This window comes from Acipenser ruthenus, chromosome 5, assembly GCF_902713425.1.
Source record: "Acipenser ruthenus chromosome 5, fAciRut3.2 maternal haplotype, whole genome shotgun sequence".
Taxonomy (NCBI): Eukaryota; Metazoa; Chordata; class Actinopteri; order Acipenseriformes; family Acipenseridae; genus Acipenser; species Acipenser ruthenus.
This window is the reverse complement of record NC_081193.1, coordinates 33,708,078-33,726,702: the sequence shown is the minus strand read 5'-3', so window position 1 is coordinate 33,726,702 and position 18,625 is coordinate 33,708,078. Positions and strand designations below refer to the sequence as shown.

Below are 18,625 nucleotides of genomic sequence, written 5' to 3'. Positions count from 1 at the left end.
TACTTTCTAATCACCCTGTACTTTTATATTTTGTTTAATTTCTGTAAGTCATTTTGGATAGAAGCGTGTGCTAAATAATTTATTAAGAAGAAGAAGAAGAAGAAGAAGAAGAAGAAGAAGAATTGTCCAATATCCACACTCCTAGGGGTGTTGTTCAGCACTATTATTGCTTTCACAACTGAAAATGCATATTAAGGACAGATAAAGCACAGGAAAGCACAGGCAATCATGGTAAAGCTCAGATAATTGTAGTAAAGCATTTTGAATGCATAAGCATGGCAAATGTACAGTAAAGTGTCAAACTACTGAGCATGTGGTAACATTTTGCATTTTATCAAGATACATTTTGTATGGGGGATACAAGTTAAGCACTTTATTTGCAAAAAGTATGTATATGAAAAAAAAAATATATATATATATATATATATACTGGTAATTTCATTCCCACTGTAAGTTTAGTTGTCTCTCTGCAGAAGTGATAAATTAGATATACAATGAACAGAAATATCATGCAGATCCCTTACGCAGATGGCTTCCGGGATGATGATGATGATGATGATGTGTGTGCGCGCATGTGTGTGTGTGTCTAAAAGCTCTGCATCCAAAGCCTTTGACTCTGACGCAGTCACAGTGGCTCAACATGCAGAAGTACCGTGCATCACTGCACCCGGCGCCTGCACTCGAGCTTAGGCACAGAGGACCTAAGCTAGAGCTTAAAGCCATTGATGCAGGGCTCATCTCCCTCAGTGGGTGGGGTGCTCTCTATGGGGTTATGAAACTAAACAACAATATACAACCCAGCATCAGCATCAGCACTAGTCTCATTCAAGAGATTGTATTTCTAGTTCTAGAACAGGTTAATGCGGTTTCAACTAAAATAAAAGTTGGAAGTACCCTTGCATCCCTCTTGTTGCTCTAAACACATGTAGTTGAATCAGTAAAACAGTGTTACAAAACACAAACCATTGGATGTCAGAGGTGAACAGATCTGCACTTTCACAAACACGTATATTTTGAAGGAAGTCAGTTAAATGGGATAAAAAATGAACATGGAATTTTCAAACTACCCTTGGTTAAGCTAGTTCCATGTGCGTGCCAAGGGTGTTGTGACTCCAGCAATTTCCCTTTGATATAAATTCATTATTGTCTTATTTTTCTTTTGTGGCATATGTTTAACAGCAAAAACCAAATGGCAGTGGCATAGATTATTTTATACCCCATAACTGCAATGCAGAAGTTCAAAACAGCTACATAAACTTGTTAGTAGAAATATTTACCAACTAAAATGAGACAAAAATGTGACAGGGCTCTACGATCTAAACAGCAGTAGATATAAATACTGCCTTTGAGTTTTCATTAAACCATTAAATACAGTAAAAAATATGTATATTGATAACTGACTAGTATTAATTTGCTTTTGTTTTTTTCAGGTACAAGAAGACACAGGAGACCCTAAGCACTGCCGGACAAAAGGCCTCAGCAGCTTTTAGTAATGTAGGCACTGCAATCAGCAGGAAGTTTGGTGATATGAGGTACATAAAATTCAAGCATTCAACACTCTGTTGTGAACAAATGAAACCACAGTAATATTCTTAGAATTATTTACATTTCTCATCTGTTTGTAGAAGGCCTTAATCTAGTAACATGTGCTAACAGTAGTAGAAAAACGTTTTGTCTAGAAGAAACGTGCCATTGGAGCAGTACTAGGTTTCTAATTTAAATCACCAGCCACTGATTAAACAAATTGAAAGTACTAAAAACATGTGATTTCTGGTAGTGTCATGATTTTTGTTACATAACTTGGAAGGTTTAATCGACTTGCTGTGGGCTTGATTTTAATCAGATCCCGGCAGTCTAGGATTAATGCATTAAAGTGAATTGCAACTCTATATCCCTATTCTCATCCCTACTCTCAAAATAAAAACTGCTTAACGAATGTAGTCCTGTCATCCTAAATGCACAGTGATGTAATTACCACTACTGACATATGTGTCATTACAGTAAGGATTAAAATGCTTTACTGTACGAGAGTAGTCCTCAGGAAAATATAAATTATTCATTATGAACATTTATTTGAACAATAGATTTTTGACAACCCCACAAGGCTGTAAACCATAAATCAAATCCTGACAACCCATCAATCAACTCAAAATTATGAAATGCCGCAGTTTTACAGAATATATATATATATATATATATATATATATATATATATATATATATATATATATATATTATAATCCAGGGCTGGCAATGGGACATCAAACAAGCAATGTGATTGGTCGAGCAAGGTTCCAGCTGTCTGTATATTGGATGGATATGGACGGTTGGAGCCTTGTCACATATTCTAAATCACTGTGCTGCCTCACAGAATTTAAAGTATCGGACAGTGGCCATCTTGCTTTTACAGTTACAGATCTACAGCTATGAAACTGATTGACCAATTACCTGCAAAATATCCCAAAGTAGTAAGTAGACAAGCCGATTTGGATGAAGAACAATTAAATGAACTGGAAGATAGCAATATATATATATATATATATATATATATATATATATATATTCCAACAAAAAAAAACGCTGTCTTTATACTCAGTCACCCCGACTTTGTCACATAAAATAATGTATTTTTAGCGGTTTGTAAACGCTACAAAGAAACACAAAAAGACACGTCTGCACATCCATATCCACCCCTCTCAGACACATACCTTGGAAAATGATTGAAATCCGAGATGTTGTTGTATTTATTTTTATTCCTCCTGTCTGTTCTGCTCAAACAGTGTCCACAATATCAAAAATACAGATGTACTTTCTGTTGCATGTTCCAATAAAATGAATTTACTCAGATTAACTTAGTGTGTAGTTCAAAGTTATAAATGGGACTGCTTTATTGGTGTAAGAATATTTAATTAAAAAAAAAAAATCGAATTATTTTTTTGCCCTATACATGATTTATGCTTTTTTGTCTTCAAATCCACTGTTTGGCCTGGATTATAAATGCAATAAAGCCCTTCAGGGCATCCGTATACATTGAATATACAGACTTCTCAGGGGTTGGAGGCACTCGACTTCGTCTCATGCCTCACAACACCCTGAGGCATCTGTATATTTGATATATATATGCTTACGTGATTATTTGTGCAGACAAGTCTTGATTCTGGTTAGTTAAAGTAACTGGTTTGGGGCTGTTATGGTCATGTTTTATTGGTGCAGTCATGCAGTGAAGGGTCTGATTGACATAATCAATCATGAAAGCTTAAAGAAAGTCAACATTTTCTTTTTACTCTAGCATAAATGGCCTTCATATTCTGTTCCCTAAAAGGTGAGGTGGAAACAAATGTGTATGTATGTGTGTGGTTTGGAGTTCAAAGGCTTGCTGTGGCTAAGAATCCCTATTTCTGAGCATGCTAGCAATACAGTTCTACGAGAAACTGATACCTTTCAATTTCAAAAGAGGTCTGGTATCAGTGTTCATTCTGCTGTAACAGAGACTACTAGGAAAGTAACAGATACACGTTCTGAGTTTGAGAGTTATTTTTCATGCTGTAGTCTCTATGAAGTTTGACATTTTCAGCTTAGAGATGCTTTGCAGTACAGAAGTGGTGGGATCAGAGCTCATATCTAAGCATCTTACATTCCACACATGGCATAGAAATTAATTAATGCGGACTGCCCCCTGCAGTTTTCAATTTGGAATGGCTAACTGATAAGTAATGGGTAGAGTTATTGTTTAATAACATTTAGATAAATGTATTCAGTTATTGTGTGGCAATCATGGTTTTAAGATAAACTTCAAAGATAGCTACATTGCAAAATCAAAGTCTTTCAAAATTCTCCAAGTTTCTTTTCTTGCATGAGTTTGATGTGTTTGTAATGGCATGCAATTGTGTGGTTTGGTTGATTATTTAAGCATATACTCCTAGTGCCAAATAACTTTTATCTACTAAGTTTTATTTTTTATTTAAAAAATGATCAGTTTTACTCCTGTTTTTTCTACCAAATCTAAAATTCCCTCACTGCTGAAGCCCACATACGAATCAGAACTGAAGATCAATGACATCAGTTTTCACTGCCAAGCCAATCGCATCTTTTCACTCACCAAACCTAAGCAACGGATGTTACCAAGCTACTAAACCCTGAAGGCAAGGGCACAGCCTGAATAGATCCTCATGGACTTGTTGGGAGTCTGATCAGTAGTGGTCGCTGGAACTTACCTTTTCCAGTTTCCCCTCTAAGCCTGCAGGAATTTAAAGACCAAAGCAGCATTCCCTCCCAGTTGCCGATCTTGGCGTGTTGCACTGGCTTTTGTGATTATTTAAGATCATAGTTGCAATGCTAAGGTAAACTTATTTGTTACACTCATTAAATTAAAGCTTTATTATTTGCCTGAACTCTATCAAAACTGTACTAGTGGCTGTATTGACTTCAGCCCAGTGACTTCAGTGTCCGCATTTAAATTTAACATTTAATTTCTGTCCTACTAATGCCTAGCTAATGAACTCTAAGTTAATATATTGAGTGCAGTTTGAAATTAGTAAGCTATGTTTGGAATGCATGTGAAAGCCTGTAAACTAGTCAGTCCATGTATCACTTTAAATGCAGCCAACTAGAGTTTGTGCTTCAGTAATGTCACTTGTTTCTTACTCAGCCTTTATGATGACTGTGTAGACTGCATTTTTATTTTGCTCCTTATTACAAGAAGTAACTGTATTACCCTCCACTGTGCATATAGTGATAGAGCGCAGCTTGTCCAGGTGTTATGAAACTTGCTAAGGACATTCTTTTGATTTACTTCGTCTTAATGCTGATTATTCTCATTTTGTATTTACGCCCATTGTAAGGGATTTCTGCTACTGGCATACTTGTTTGTTTCTTGTGAAGCCTTGGTCATAATCCAGCTTCCTGTGGACTGAGCTTCACCTGCAAGCACATAGTAGCCTGGTCGGTTTAATTTGATATCTTCAGCTGCAGGGACATTGACCCAAACATGCATGACCTGCTACGACCTACAGTACCTGTACTTGTAGAATTGAAAACTTGGTTGCTTTTTTGGAAAGGAGAATCCGCCTCTAACCAACACGTCATCGCCAAGCGCCAAAAAAACTCCATGTGGCTTTCAATCATGTCGCTTCTTTTGTTTTGGCCTCTCAGTCATGCGTGCTGAGGCCAAAGCGGGAGATGACTGTCTTAGAGCCTGGAGGAAGGGCTATCCTCAGCCATGCATTCCCTGAGGTTTCCCCCTACCATAAAAAAAGAAAATAAAAAAATAATGTGAGTAGGGTTTTTTCCCTTACCTGAGTGCTGAGCGATTCATATTTAGTTCTGCAGGGCGTATTTAGTTCCCCAGTGCAGTCGTGCTCTAGGGACGGGCCCGTATCTCAGCTGCTTCACTTTCATTCATCCTTTTCCCATATTTTTTGGGGGTAGGTGGCAGTCCACCAATCATTCATCAATAATTATTTTTATCCATTCATGGTTTGGTGGCCTCATCTTTTGGGGGGAGGTGGCCCTACATGCCACTTCCTATCTGCGGCACTAGGATTCATGATATCGTTCGTGTTTTCTCCTAGCTGGCCAGCGTGCGGGTAGCTGTCAAGCACCCATAGATAAGGTCCCATCATTAAATTGTCTGTTCAATTGCAATTCATTATATCATCACATTGCGGATTCTCCGTTCTGAATTAAAAGAGAACTGTAGAACTCCTTTTTGTCTGATTTTTCTGCAGGGGGAAATGTTTGAATACACTTCAAATTGAATCTGACTGGGCATGGGATTGGGCAGATGTCCAGATATCTGGAAAGTCCCTGAAGAAGTTTATGTTAAAAGTGAATTCAGTGTGAAAGGGTTTACACATGTGTTCAAAATATATTAATAATTTAAATACCTGACTTCATCAGTAATCTTTATTATTCTAAACAAAAGATGTCTAGGAATAGCAGTTTCTGGAAACGCCTTTAAGGTCTAAACACTGGTATTTCAATGCTTTATATGGCCTATTGCTTTGAGTAAAGTTAACAAAAACTGTACAAGTTGTTGATATCTGTTGTGTTCGATGCTTTTCTACCTGTCTTTCCTCCTGCTGCCATAGATCACAATCCATTGGGTAAGTTACAATTTTTCAATTAAATGAGTTAAGTAATGTTTTCAGTTTTATGATGTTATGCTACATTTTTCAAGCAAGTTGTCTGATACCTTACAGTGTTGGAAAATATCCCATACTCTTGATCATTTAAGAGACTTCAGCATCTCTATAATGAGGTGTACATTAAAAGCAGGGTGTTATCAAAGTATAGTAAATAAGCTGCAGTTTTGGAAACACTTGTTTAACAAATATTGCAAAAACACAAAAGACAGGAATATTTAAACAAAATGCTTATGTAAATAGGTCGACAGTGTCGATTTGGGACTATTTCCATAGAATCCTCTTCTCTATGTAGCTCAGGACATCCTTTGATAATGCCGAAATTCAGGTTTTATTTTCCCACAAAACCCTTGTCACTAAACAACGTTAAGGGTTTTTTTTGTGTGTGTGTTTTTTTTGAAAAGCAGTCAGACAGCAAATATCTGTAAGTGGGTTGCCACAGGTGGAAGCTGCGTACAAACTACTTTCTATTGCTTGAGGAGGCTAGGCCACTCTCTAGTACTAGGCTGTGCTGTGTTAGGCAGTGCACTTGTTTTGTGCAAGATGAGGTAATGGGATATAATTACTCTTACCTCCCAATGTAAATGGATCTGACCCTTTTGTACTCTCTTGTGGACCTTGAGGTTTCCAGCTCTGTTACATGTGTGTTTCAATCATAATGTTGCAATTGTGGATTGTGTTCCAAACTGAGTTCCACTAATAGTAAACTTTTTCCTGCTGTAACCAGTCTTCCTGGCTTCTAGGCCAGGAGCCCTCATTTTGATTGTTGTTTTCTGTTTCGTTAGTTGAAGGCTGACACCAGATGCCTAAACCTAAAGTCAGCCATTTATCTTAAAAGTACTGTTTCAAAGTTGTGTGACTGTCTAGAAAGAGAAGACTTTTTCAACAATATATTTCTTTAGCAGCTGGTGAATAGGTATTTATTTTTTAATCAGCACAAGAGCAGAAATGTTTTCTGGGAGTTGTGATTAATTATTTACCTATCCCTATCAGAAACAGTGAAGCCTCTTAGACCAAGTTAATAATTAGGCTGCAGTCTCTAAAGAATGAGGGGTAGATGTACTAAAGTGTTGCAAACCAGTTGCAAACGAGTAGGAAGTCTAGGGTGAAAAGTACTAAACAAGCACAATGTTTTACTGACTTTTTAGGGAATGCTTTGTAGCAGCAGTTTTTCTTTGTGGTTCTGCCTTAAATACATATGTAATTATGGGCGTTCCTGCATAAATTCACAAAAATGGGGTGGAGATGCAAATGCAGGTTCTCAGATATTATAATGAGATGTATTAAAGCTGCCAGCAAATGCGAGACTTACAATTGCATCAATTTGTTAAACAGTCACAATTAGCAACCTTTAAAAGGGAGTATGAAAAAACACTATCCTCTAACCATGGCCGCTGTGATTGCAGCAAGAAAGAGACATTGTATTCAGCAAGAACAAATGATTTGTAGGATGAGAAGAGAAAGGGTATTTCGTACCAAATTAAGTACAGGTACATGCTCGGCAGCCACATAATTCTTGAGCTGCTGTCTGATTTAAAAGATGACCTGGAGCCTTTCACCCAGAAAATGCTATCCCATCAGTGGTCACACTATTGTCCACCCTGCATTATCTTGCCTCTGGGTCCTTTGCCCAGTGCACTTTTTCTCGTGCATTGCCAGTTGTGCTCAATGCATTTTTGAGGCAAACACCCAAAATACCTATTTTTCCCTAAAAGCAGGGTATACTTACAAGCTTTGAAAACCATTTCTATGACATTTCTGGTTTTCCCAGTGTTTTGGGAGCAATAAACTGCACACCTGTGCTGCTAACCCCTCCAGCTCATTCTGAGCATCTGTATATGAATAGGAAACACACCTATTATATTAATGTGCAGCTGGTTTGCAATTGTGCACAATTTAACACTGCACCACTGACTAACTTAAATAAAAACGGGCAGTATACATGTACTCATGATAATATTAATTAGTGGTATAATGCAAAATTTGTTGCTGGTCCCTAGAAAATCGTATTAACGAGAATTGACTGTCCTCCTGTAAGTATCTTAACTTGTCAATGCAGCACCATGATCTATTTTGTGTTAATTGTATAGGCTACTAAGTAGGCCAAGTTAAAAAAATAATAATAATAAAAAAAACCCTGCTAAAATCATTGAGTTTCAATTTAAAATAATATTGCATTTGCATTGTACACCAAAAAAACACGGTTTGTGAAGGATAAATTGTAACATTGAAGAGATGGGCTTTGTATCAGAAAACTGGTGATGGAGTCGGAAATCGCGTGTGACGGGTCAGTACATTCATTTGTTACATATATAAAATGGGAATTGATTTGTTTCTTAATACAAGGATGGTGAAACATGACTGACGTGTAACTGAGTGTGGTGTATCCAGTTTAGTTTTTGTTCAAGCTAGTTACTATGCCCAGCACTTAAAACAATAATCAGACTTTGATTGGCCAACAGAATCAGGTGATAATGTGTTTGTGAACAGAGAACCAATGTGCGACGTTTGAACGTCATTTGATCCTCTGACATCTAAATGTACCTGGTGTAGACTAGGATGCAATGTAAGGCTGCTTATTACAATGTTGAAGTCAAAATAAAACAGCATTTTAATCAAAATATTGTGTATAAATAAAACCGAGGTTCTGTTAACAAAATGCAAATTGTCGCAAAGAAAAATGCAAATCGCAGTATGGTTGCGCTGCGATTGACCCATCTTAGTACATCTACCCTGAGTGTTTTAATAATTCATTAAATTGTTATGCTAAAGCTAAATATTTAATCTTGTGTTTTTGTCAAAAATTACCAAAATCACTTGTATGCCCATTTTTCTTGACAGCGGAAAAGAAATTCACAATATAACACACAGAACTTGCTAAGCTAAAGTTTTAATCTGAAGAGGTTAGCTTAAAAGTGAAATGGGTTTGCTCGTGTTGTTACAGTAGGACATGATCACATACACACTCTGAATGACAGTCTTCACTCTGGGGATGCAATATTATTATTGCAATGTAATACAGTACAAAACAATGCGACTTCCTGTATAGACTTCACTAGAAGTGATGCTTCTGTCACATCAGTAGTGGGTTCAAGATGAGCTTGGAATTACATATTGCTATGGGCAAAGGGGTGGATAATGAGGAAGAAAATGGGATAGACTTGATACAGGTCTGAATTGATAAACATGGGAATACTGATCCTGGGTCATAGATTCACTGATTCACCATCACTGACACTTTTCTGTACAGTAATAATATGGCATACAATCTTTAAAGTTTTATACAGCCAGAGCCTCCAGTTTAACCAGAGTAGACTAAGGATTTCTCAGACCTTAGTTAAATATTCAGTTCTAGTGAGAAACCTGACTGTCATGGTGCCAGACAATGAAATCCTTTTGTGTCCATATGAATTGCAGATTGTAAGTTATGTACCAACTGCAACACACACTGATTCCTTGCAAACAACATTCTACAATACATGGTACTAATGCCTGTCTTACAAGTGCATAGTCATTTCTTTGACATCCAATCCTAGTTCATAACGAAGAGAATCTTGTAAAGCATTACCAAAGCTAATGTTTATTATAATGCTTGTCCCGAGTCATCATCTTTTTTATACTGTATTAATGCTGACATTCTCTTTTACTCTGTTAATGCATTCATGGGGCAGCTACTCTGTCCATCATTCAATGAGCATGCCGGCAATGAGGTAACAGTCATCTATGCATATCTTCCAGTGTGTAGTCATGTAAGACTGTCTTAATAGTGAAACTCTGCCTTTGATGTGTGGAGTGTGTGGTGTCTTTCTACATACTGTACACACATCATTTCATCTCTGCCCTCCTCTTATTCAGAAATATGAATTCTGCTGCGGTGTCTTGCATTATACTTTCAGGTACAATATATTTCTAGACTGAATATTATTCTGTGGTGAGGTTAGTGTTTATTATGTTGAGGGAAAGAGACCCCCCCCCCCCCCCCCAGATGCATGGCTCACTACAACACTATAATACACATGCATTTTGTTGAGAAGGCACCACACTACGGACTCAGAACATACATAGATCCTCAGGGAGCGGTAGACAAAATTGAGATATGTATCCAGCCCAGTAGAGAGATTCTATTGAGGTAGTGGTTTTCCTAATTGGGTTTTTTCTGTTTATAAAAGAGAATGAAAGTGTAAGTGTCATTGTTAAATGTATTTGGGGATCTTTCAGAAGGATCTGATTTATAGCTTTAACACTCTAGTCTTTGTTGATTACAGTTATATAGAAATATTTCTGTCAAGGTATACTTTAGTAAACTAAATTATGCAAAACCGATAGATAGATAGACAGACAGACAGACAGATAGACAGAGAGACTGAATGCTATTTTGTCTGCACAGGAACTCCCCTAGTTTCAAGTCCTTTGAAGAGAAGGTTGAAAGCACTGTATCCACTTTAAAGGTAAGTATAAAGCATGAACCAGTCTATATAGTCTTATATTTCTGGTATGTAAATAACATGACATTTTAATACAGATAAGTATAATTTAAATAATATTTCAGGTAACAGATACACTATGCTTTTAAAGACCATTTTGCTGTTGATATTTTAGTGTTCAAGACTTGTCACTTGTCACCATGATGATTAATGCCTTGGGTATTGCACTTTAACGTCTTACAATTTGGCTCAATTGTGCCCCCTAGTGTATAGTCCAGTACTTCACACTTTAGGAATATTCCTCCTCAGAAAGTAGCTAAAGTTTATCATATGTCAGTAATAAAAACCTACATTAAAAGTCTAAAAAAAGCCTACATTAAAAGTAGCTTTGTGTTTTCCTAACTCTTATATATAGCTATCATTTTTTATTTTATTTTTTTTTATGGTAAAAGTCCTCTAGAGACATGGGGACTGGTGTTTTAAAAAATTAACAGCAGCAAAAAGGATTATGAAGCAGTTATTTTGACTTTTTTGAGGAGCTGTTTGAAGGGGCGACTGTGGCTGTGCATTGTATAATGTGGCAAGTGTGGTAATATACAAGGTAGTTTCGTGGAAAGGTACAATCCAATTTCTGTTTGTTTCTTCCATGACCAGTCCAAAGTGGGAGTTCCAAGCAACAGTGGAGGAAGTTTTGAAGAGGTCCTGTCATCCACTGCCCATGCCAGTGCCCAGGACACCCCTGCTTCTGCTACCAGGCTGATAGAGAGCAGTGAGCAGCAGTGTCAGAACACTGACTCATTCTGAACATGCTGGGGGTGGAGGATCCCAAGAGAGACGAGGCCTAGGGGTTCAACTGACAGTAAAACTACTTTAAGAGGCCTGTATTTTTAAACCTCACTGTTGTCACTTACAAAGGACTATAAGAGTGAAAAAAAAGATTGCTTGCATCAGGCTCACACATATCTTTAGAAAGTGGCCGCAAAAGCAGTTTTACTTAATATATTTATAAACACAATTGTGCAGTACTTTGAATATGAAATGTTTCTTAAGTGGTCCTATCAGTATAAATTAATATATTTAAAAAAACATTCCTTTTTCAGTGCAAACATACCTATTTAATAAACAACGGGAACAAATCTTCATGATCTAATTGTAATTATTTATCAGTCAGAAATCAAGTGTTGTACAACCAGTTTTGAGCATGTGATGTAATTTTGCTGATATTTTTTTTATTTTTGTCCAGAATATGTACAAGAACATTTACTGCTACAGTTGCTTTATATTGCTCCTATCATTAAAGGATTTCTATTTAATGCTTAAAGTATTTAGATATGAATTGTAACTTTTTTCATATTTATGGATGCTAATTGCTGCAGAGAAAAAAAATGTGTTTCTACAAATTATTAAGTAATAAAAACATGAAAAAAATCACATAATTATGCATTTGTTGGCCCATAACCTATGTCTCAACATCACTCTGACAGATTGATTATGGATGGTTAAGTGGCTAAACCAATCTGGGAAGAGGAGTCAAAGCTAGCAATGCATTATGGTAATGAAACAAATCAGGTAAAACAAACAAAAAAAACTGTTAAAAGTGTGTAAATGTGCATTTTGAAGCTTGTGGTTGCAGATCACTTAAACTGGGCTTGAGAGTGGTCCAAGTGGTCTCTAATTATTATTATTATTATTATTATTATTATTTATTTCTTAGCAGACGCCCTTATCCAGGGCGACTTATAATTGTTACAAGATATCACATTATTTTTACATACAATTACCCATTTATACAGTTGGGTTTTTACTGGAGCAATTTAGGTAAAGTACCTTGCTCAAGGGTACAGCAGCAGTGTCCTCTACCAGGAATTGAACCCACAACCCTCCAGTCAAGAGTCCAGAGCCCTAACCACTACGCCACACTGTAATTATCTCCAGACAAGCCTTATAGGGTTCAACAAGTTAGTAATTCATGTGTTTTTTTTTCACTTGTCAGCAACACATTTCTGTATATTATACCTAGGTTACCTGTCCCAATACTACTGTCTACCAAGGATATTGAAACTAGCTCACATTATTTTATTGTTATAGTTATAAATCTGTCATTTTAACATTCAGGTTTTGTTGTGGTTTTACATGTGGTTGAACACTGGTTACCTCTAAATGTTAGTTTTTTTACCAATAATCTATTTTAGGATTGCAGAGTAAGTTTGCACGTGTCCTTATTAATGTTAACTTGTGAAAATTTGGGGGGCATGAACCAGGGCTTTGCCCCTTCTTAATTTCACCTGCCTATCATCATTGACTAATTTCACCTGTCTCATTACTGACTCCCTATTTAATCACAGTCACAGCTCAGTTATTTCTCTTGCATTTTGCCTTTTCCCTTTTCCCTCCTCCTCCTCACTTTTTTCATATGCTGCAGGCCTCTGTGTTGGTCCCCTCTGGGGGTGGGGTGAGTCTCACTTCCTTGACCTGGAGTTCTATTAACTCTGCAGGTTCTTCATGTGGTCAGAGGACACCACTGGCCACACTATTCTTTCGCAGCTCATGCACTATATATCTTGCCTCACAAAAGAAGGCTGTTTTACTTCCTCCTTTACCCTTCTGGGACCTGGCCCTCCTTATCTTAGTGCTCGAGTCCCATAACTAACACTTATTTGTGTTCTTTCGGATTCTTTCTTCCTTACATCAAGCTAACTGGGACCCAATCACGAGGCCGAGCCTATAACGACTCTCTGAGAAGTCAGAGGACTCTGTCTTTTCAGGGGCCCGGAGGCCATTAGGGCTAGCCTCAACTCCATAGGGAAGGCTCTCTCGGTTGGAGTCCGGCCCGTCCTTCTCTCTCTCTCCCTTGCTCTAGAAGCTGAGCCTCGAATCCCAAGTTGCAAAACACTCCCTTCTTCTCACAGCCCTGGTTCCCGCCCTGTGAATTTTATTGTGAAGATCAATGGACTTTGTGACCACAAAAAAAAAAAAAAAAATACATTGTTGTGGTGTTATTTAAAAAAAACATCTTGTAGCTCAAACCATATCAATGCCTGTGCATAAGATGTACAATATGCAGTTATGATAATGTTATTAAAATATACTGTATGTTATAAAAGTATTGACTAATAATTAAAAAGGCAATTCAATCTCTTCACACCCTACATCCAAGTACGATAATAAATATAGCTCGGCAGTTAATAAAATAAAAACAAAAAAACAGAATCAGTTGCTCCAGCAATTGCTGAGCCACCAGGACAAAATAAAAACATGAACTATGGCCTCTTTGTTTTTAAGAGACTCCTTGTTCGTGCAACTATGCCAAAATATGTAGTAAACAATTAGCAAGGTTATGCAGAGGCACTGCAGAAAAACATCATTATAAATTAAGTGGTCACATTTTAAAATAAGTGTTTATTTACTGCATGGAGTTAATCTTGTTTAAGGGTTTAATATGAAGAAGTATGTCAGTAACATACATGCCCCGTCACAGCTGTAAATTCAAAACTAGAGCTATCGTATTATTAAAACGTTGATGACCATGACATAAAACAACAGTATTACAGAATGCTTCTAATAAGAATTAGCACGGAAATGTTTAATCACAATTTGATAAGCTATTCTCCAGATTAATGCAAAAAGATGTCATACAAACGGATGGATGAACAGACATCCATATGTATCTCCAGAATATGATATTCTTAATAACTTAAGCTAAATACAATTGACAACTGGACAAGTTCTTCAGATAAATGCAAACATGTAACTGAGACATAAAGATGGACAGATTTACTGGCAGAACCCCTCCATAAATCACCAGGATCTGATGTTCTTAAACTAAATATGACAATGACAATTGGATAGGCAGTTCGCCAGTACAAATGTGTGAAGTGTGATATATGTACGTTTGACCGCCTCCACTATATCCTCTTCGCGGGGGAGCACGAGGGGAATGTTTCTATGAATAGCTGTTTAGTCAGTGTATCATGACTAACAATAATTCAATAGGTAATTCAAATGAAATGATGCATACAAGTGTAGCTTTATCATGGCCCCAGAATCAATGTGCAAGGTCAATCAGCTCAAAGATGGTTCTTCAAATGAACCATACCATTATTCTTATTAGCAGGGCTTCGATCTCCAGGAAAATAAATGCTTTGCTACAGGAGGTCCTAGCTGCAAGAGCATAAAAACCCAGCTGAAACACATGCTTGAAATGGCAAAAGCCGAGATGATTCCATGCCTATGCACCTCAGAAACTGGTGTTGTGTATGGAACGACAAAAAGCAGTGTGAGGTATTTTACATATGTATTTAAAAAGTGTATGTTCCTCATAATGTTTCTTTGGGCAGCTGTGACTGTATTGCCTGTGGTAGGGAACTCTCAGAACTGCTGCCTGCAGCAGATATTTGGGAATTTCTTTCTTCATTTAAGCTTTTGACTAGCTGGACAACTTCTGGGTGATGAAATCTCCCTATAAAAGAAAAGCAACTGGGTTATTTTTATTGACTCGTCTATTTATTCCCTTCAGGAATTCTTCCATGACATCCATATTTTGACTTCATTTTCACAATACATAATGAAAGATTACTTTTGGCTGGACTTTCTACAGATTTATAGTGTGAATGGATACAGAACTTGAGATTTTCTGAAAATGTAAAATATATGCCATTACATATTTAATAAAAATGTTACATAATTTACTTATCCATCTTTGCACATACATTTCTCATAGTTTCCTGTGAACTGCCCACTGTACGTTTTTTCAGATATAAAAAAACTTTTTAAACATGCAAGATCGTCCCAACATCAGGATAGTACACTGACTAGCTCAAAACCTTATTTTGCATGCGGGTTATGGCAGATTGAGCATACAGATATGTGCAGTGTATTTTGACAAACAACAGACATGCTATTGTAGCCGAAATAACAGAAGCCTGGACAAGACACACAGTTTTCCTCAACAACAATGTGCATTGTGGGCTTTGGTCGTAGGTCACCAGTTTTGTGGCCAGTCTCTGTATGTTGACCTACATGAGATGAGTGGGTATCATGAAGGCATAGCATTCTGCACTGTCCCACATTAGCACATTATAAATACTGTGGATATAATAAAAAGATTAGATTGTACGTAGACCTTTTGTGGAATCGAAAAACTCTTGCATTCGCCCTGGCTTCTTCTCCTGGTCCTCATATTCATATGCTTGAAGAATCATTTCAAACTGGTCAAGTTCCTTCACTAACTTGGCCTCTGGGCTGGATTGATACTCATATTCCTGTAAAAAGATGCAGGTTATTAATCTAGAAAGCATTAGTATGTTTCAATAGTCCAATACTTGTATATACTAAATAAATCGTGCAATGATTATTTCAATCAACATCTAAATATCTCCTGTAATTTGAATTAGGACCAGACAGATCCTAATTGAACAGTACTATGTAACTCTTACGTTTCAATTAAGTTCAAATGCTGAACTTCAGTTTTCAGTATGGTTTATAACTTTCTATTTTACAGGTCTGTGAAAAATATCGACATTAACTATACCCCAAATTGTTTACCAACCACTCACCTCCCATATCTCATAAATCTCTTTTTTTACATCTTCACTTAGCAGCCCAGTCAAATGTTTCATTGCTTCCTGAAAATTAGCAATACCGGTACACAATAAACAAATAGAAACGTGTGACATACATACAGATAATTTGTGCTAAACAATGTTCTAACCAACAATTGCATAAGCTGTTCTCTAGACTCTAAAGTGTGTGATGTAAGAACATACTGTATGGGTGACTCCACTATTTCCCAGCAAGGTAGATTACATGAACTCAGATAAGTATTATAATAATTTAGATACAAATGATCTGATTGCTTATCAACATTTAAATCAATTAATAGTTAAGCCCCTTTCACACTGGCACTCCTACCCGGGTCACAATCCTGCGTAGTATGAAACCACGTACTTGGGTCGTACCCGGGTTAACCCAGGTCGCGGCGACCCACCTCAGGATGTGGGTCGACACACTTTGACCCAGGTTGAGCGAGACAAAATGCATGACGGCCGTTCATAAGCCAAAGCAGTAACAAACAGCCACGCCTGCGTGAAGGTTTCACTTCCACAAGGAACATTTCTGTATAGCCATATATTTGTTGATTGAGACCCACCATAAGCCAGATTGCAGCAGGGATGAAGAAACATTTGATCGAATCAACATTTGGGCTGATGGTTCAATCCAGAGAAGCTTGAATAGACGCGTCCGTAACAAGCTGCTTCCGAGGCATTGATACGTGTATTGTGTACCCTGGTCAACCCTGCTTTATCAAAAGCAGTGTGAAATCACGTAGCTGACCTGACCGGGCAGGTTCCGACCCGGGTAGGGCATGCCAGTGTGAAAGGGCCTTATGATTATTGAGGTTATTTCAGTAGATTAGTACAACATTTATATATAAAAAAGTACTGAACCAAAACCACTTTGCAGCCCAGCAACACTCATACACACAATTATCTGTGACATACATAGCACAGGATAATAAACACTTACTTCTTCTCTTCTGTGTTTTTCATTTTTGCTGATATTATCTGCTGGTGCTATATCACCAACAATACATTCTGCCATATCATGAACCAGAGCCAGTTTTATACATCTGAAAAATATCACATACATAAATTGTCAAGGTATTATATATAGAGTATGTTCAGAGCAGCAAATAATATTGGTCTTAAAAAAAAGAGTAAAATAATAACAAAATACCAAACATAAATGAGTCAATGACTGTAATGAAAATCTTTGAAAGGGTACTACTGTATGTGACCCTGAGTGCTACTGAGACCTAAATAAACTCAGACAGGCATATACTGAAGACTGGGCTGCTTATTTTTACACCACAAACCTATTCTGTAAAGATAAGATGCAATAACCGTGTAGATGCTGGAGGGGAAGACGATACCTGAATTGGGTTCAAAGACCTGCAGTAAGTCATCACCAACACCAACACCAACCCCAACCTACAGAAACCAAATCAATGATTCATGCACACCTGTCTTTGTTGAGCTTTGTGTCACCAATTAAAAAGGCCATCATAGCCATCCTGTACATGTGATCAGATACACTCTCTGGTTTCTCCACATTCCTATACACCCATCCTGTCCGAGGTACTCTCTGAAATGGAAAAGGAAAAAAAAAAAAAAAAACGTATTATGTTAACATTTTCACTGCTTACTATAGCACACGTAAGAAACCACACACAGGAATAATTCAAAAGACAAATAGATTATACATAGTAAATTATAAATATACAACATTAACAACATTTTAGTAATCACGAACTACATTTGAGACTACGATTTTCATTTATTCAGCAAAGGCTCCCATATTTTACAAGAAGTGTTTACTCTGTCAGACTTCAAAATAAGTTTAAGTTCAACACATATAACGAATTTTTAAAATGTTTTTAAAACTACGTTTTACAAATCTGGACGTACACAATCCATCCAATTCACTCATTCTTTCCTCATAAGACAACTAACGTTTCTCTAATTCGCCTAATTTAGCGACTGATCTATATGCACCGAAAAAGTTTAACGTATGATTCTTTATTTATCATTCACCTTTAGCTGTCCTATAAGTTTCATAAACTGTAGTAAATTCTGCATGCTGGCTTTCGATGTGGAGGCTGCCATGTCTTTGCTATGCTCCGGAAGTAAACATTTGCAGCCTGAGACAGCGAGAGACTCGCACGGATTAAAGCTGGTGGACAGTAGATGGCGCTGCAGACAAAAATATACCAAGAAGAAAGCGATAGAAACTACCTGTCCAATAGACTATAACAGTTAACACGTTTTGTAGTGGTATTTGAACGTTTATTTTTAAAGCGATAGTAGGCTTTTGTTTAAAAACACGTAACAGATAATCAATTTTAATGCTATGCTAATCGTTACACATTTCAAATTTTCCCCTGCAGAGAAAAATCATCAGAATATCTTCAACATATATTAATGCTGGACACGGTGCCTATCACATTATGCACAAGCCAGGGAGTGGCTGATGTTTATATTGGGTATACTGCATATGCAT

At 37.1% G+C, this 18,625-nt stretch overlaps 2 protein-coding genes across 9 annotated transcripts in view; one reads left to right on the top strand and one right to left on the bottom strand.

Moving 5' to 3' along the window:
• Positions 1-13,616, top strand: part of LOC117402808 (tumor protein D53 homolog) — a 40,071-nt gene extending 26,455 nt beyond the window's left edge. The window contains exons 4-9 of one of the 7 annotated variants that reach the window (XM_034004278.3): positions 1,431-1,532; positions 3,290-3,322; positions 6,090-6,104; positions 9,815-9,853; positions 10,531-10,591; positions 11,222-13,616. In XM_034004278.3, the coding sequence (XP_033860169.1) occupies positions 1,431-1,532; positions 3,290-3,322; positions 6,090-6,104; positions 9,815-9,853; positions 10,531-10,591; positions 11,222-11,371 (400 nt within the window). In that variant the 3' untranslated portion in view covers positions 11,372-13,616. Of the gene's footprint in view, positions 1-1,430; positions 1,533-3,289; positions 3,323-6,089; positions 6,105-9,814; positions 10,040-10,530; positions 10,592-11,221 lie in introns of those variants that run through there. The other 6 variants (XR_004544508.3, XM_034004280.3, XM_034004279.3 and 3 more) reach the window with 6 other exon arrangements.
• Positions 13,617-14,135: 519 nt separating this feature from the next.
• LOC117402809 (5'-deoxynucleotidase HDDC2-like) lies at positions 14,136-18,355 on the bottom strand. 2 transcript variants are annotated; one of them, XM_034004286.3, is made up of 6 exons: positions 18,160-18,355; positions 17,589-17,710; positions 17,093-17,195; positions 16,123-16,191; positions 15,690-15,828; positions 14,136-15,026 (listed from the first exon to the last, which is right to left on the bottom strand). In XM_034004286.3, exons 1-6 carry the CDS (start codon positions 18,229-18,231, stop codon positions 14,884-14,886), a joined length of 648 nt encoding a protein of 215 aa, XP_033860177.1. In that variant the 5' UTR covers positions 18,232-18,355; the 3' UTR covers positions 14,136-14,883. The 2 variants fall into 2 exon arrangements, with proteins under 2 accessions (XP_033860177.1, XP_058880043.1); XM_059024060.1 differs by lacking the exon at positions 18,160-18,355 and adding an exon at positions 18,034-18,123.
• Positions 18,356-18,625: the final 270 nt, after the last annotated feature.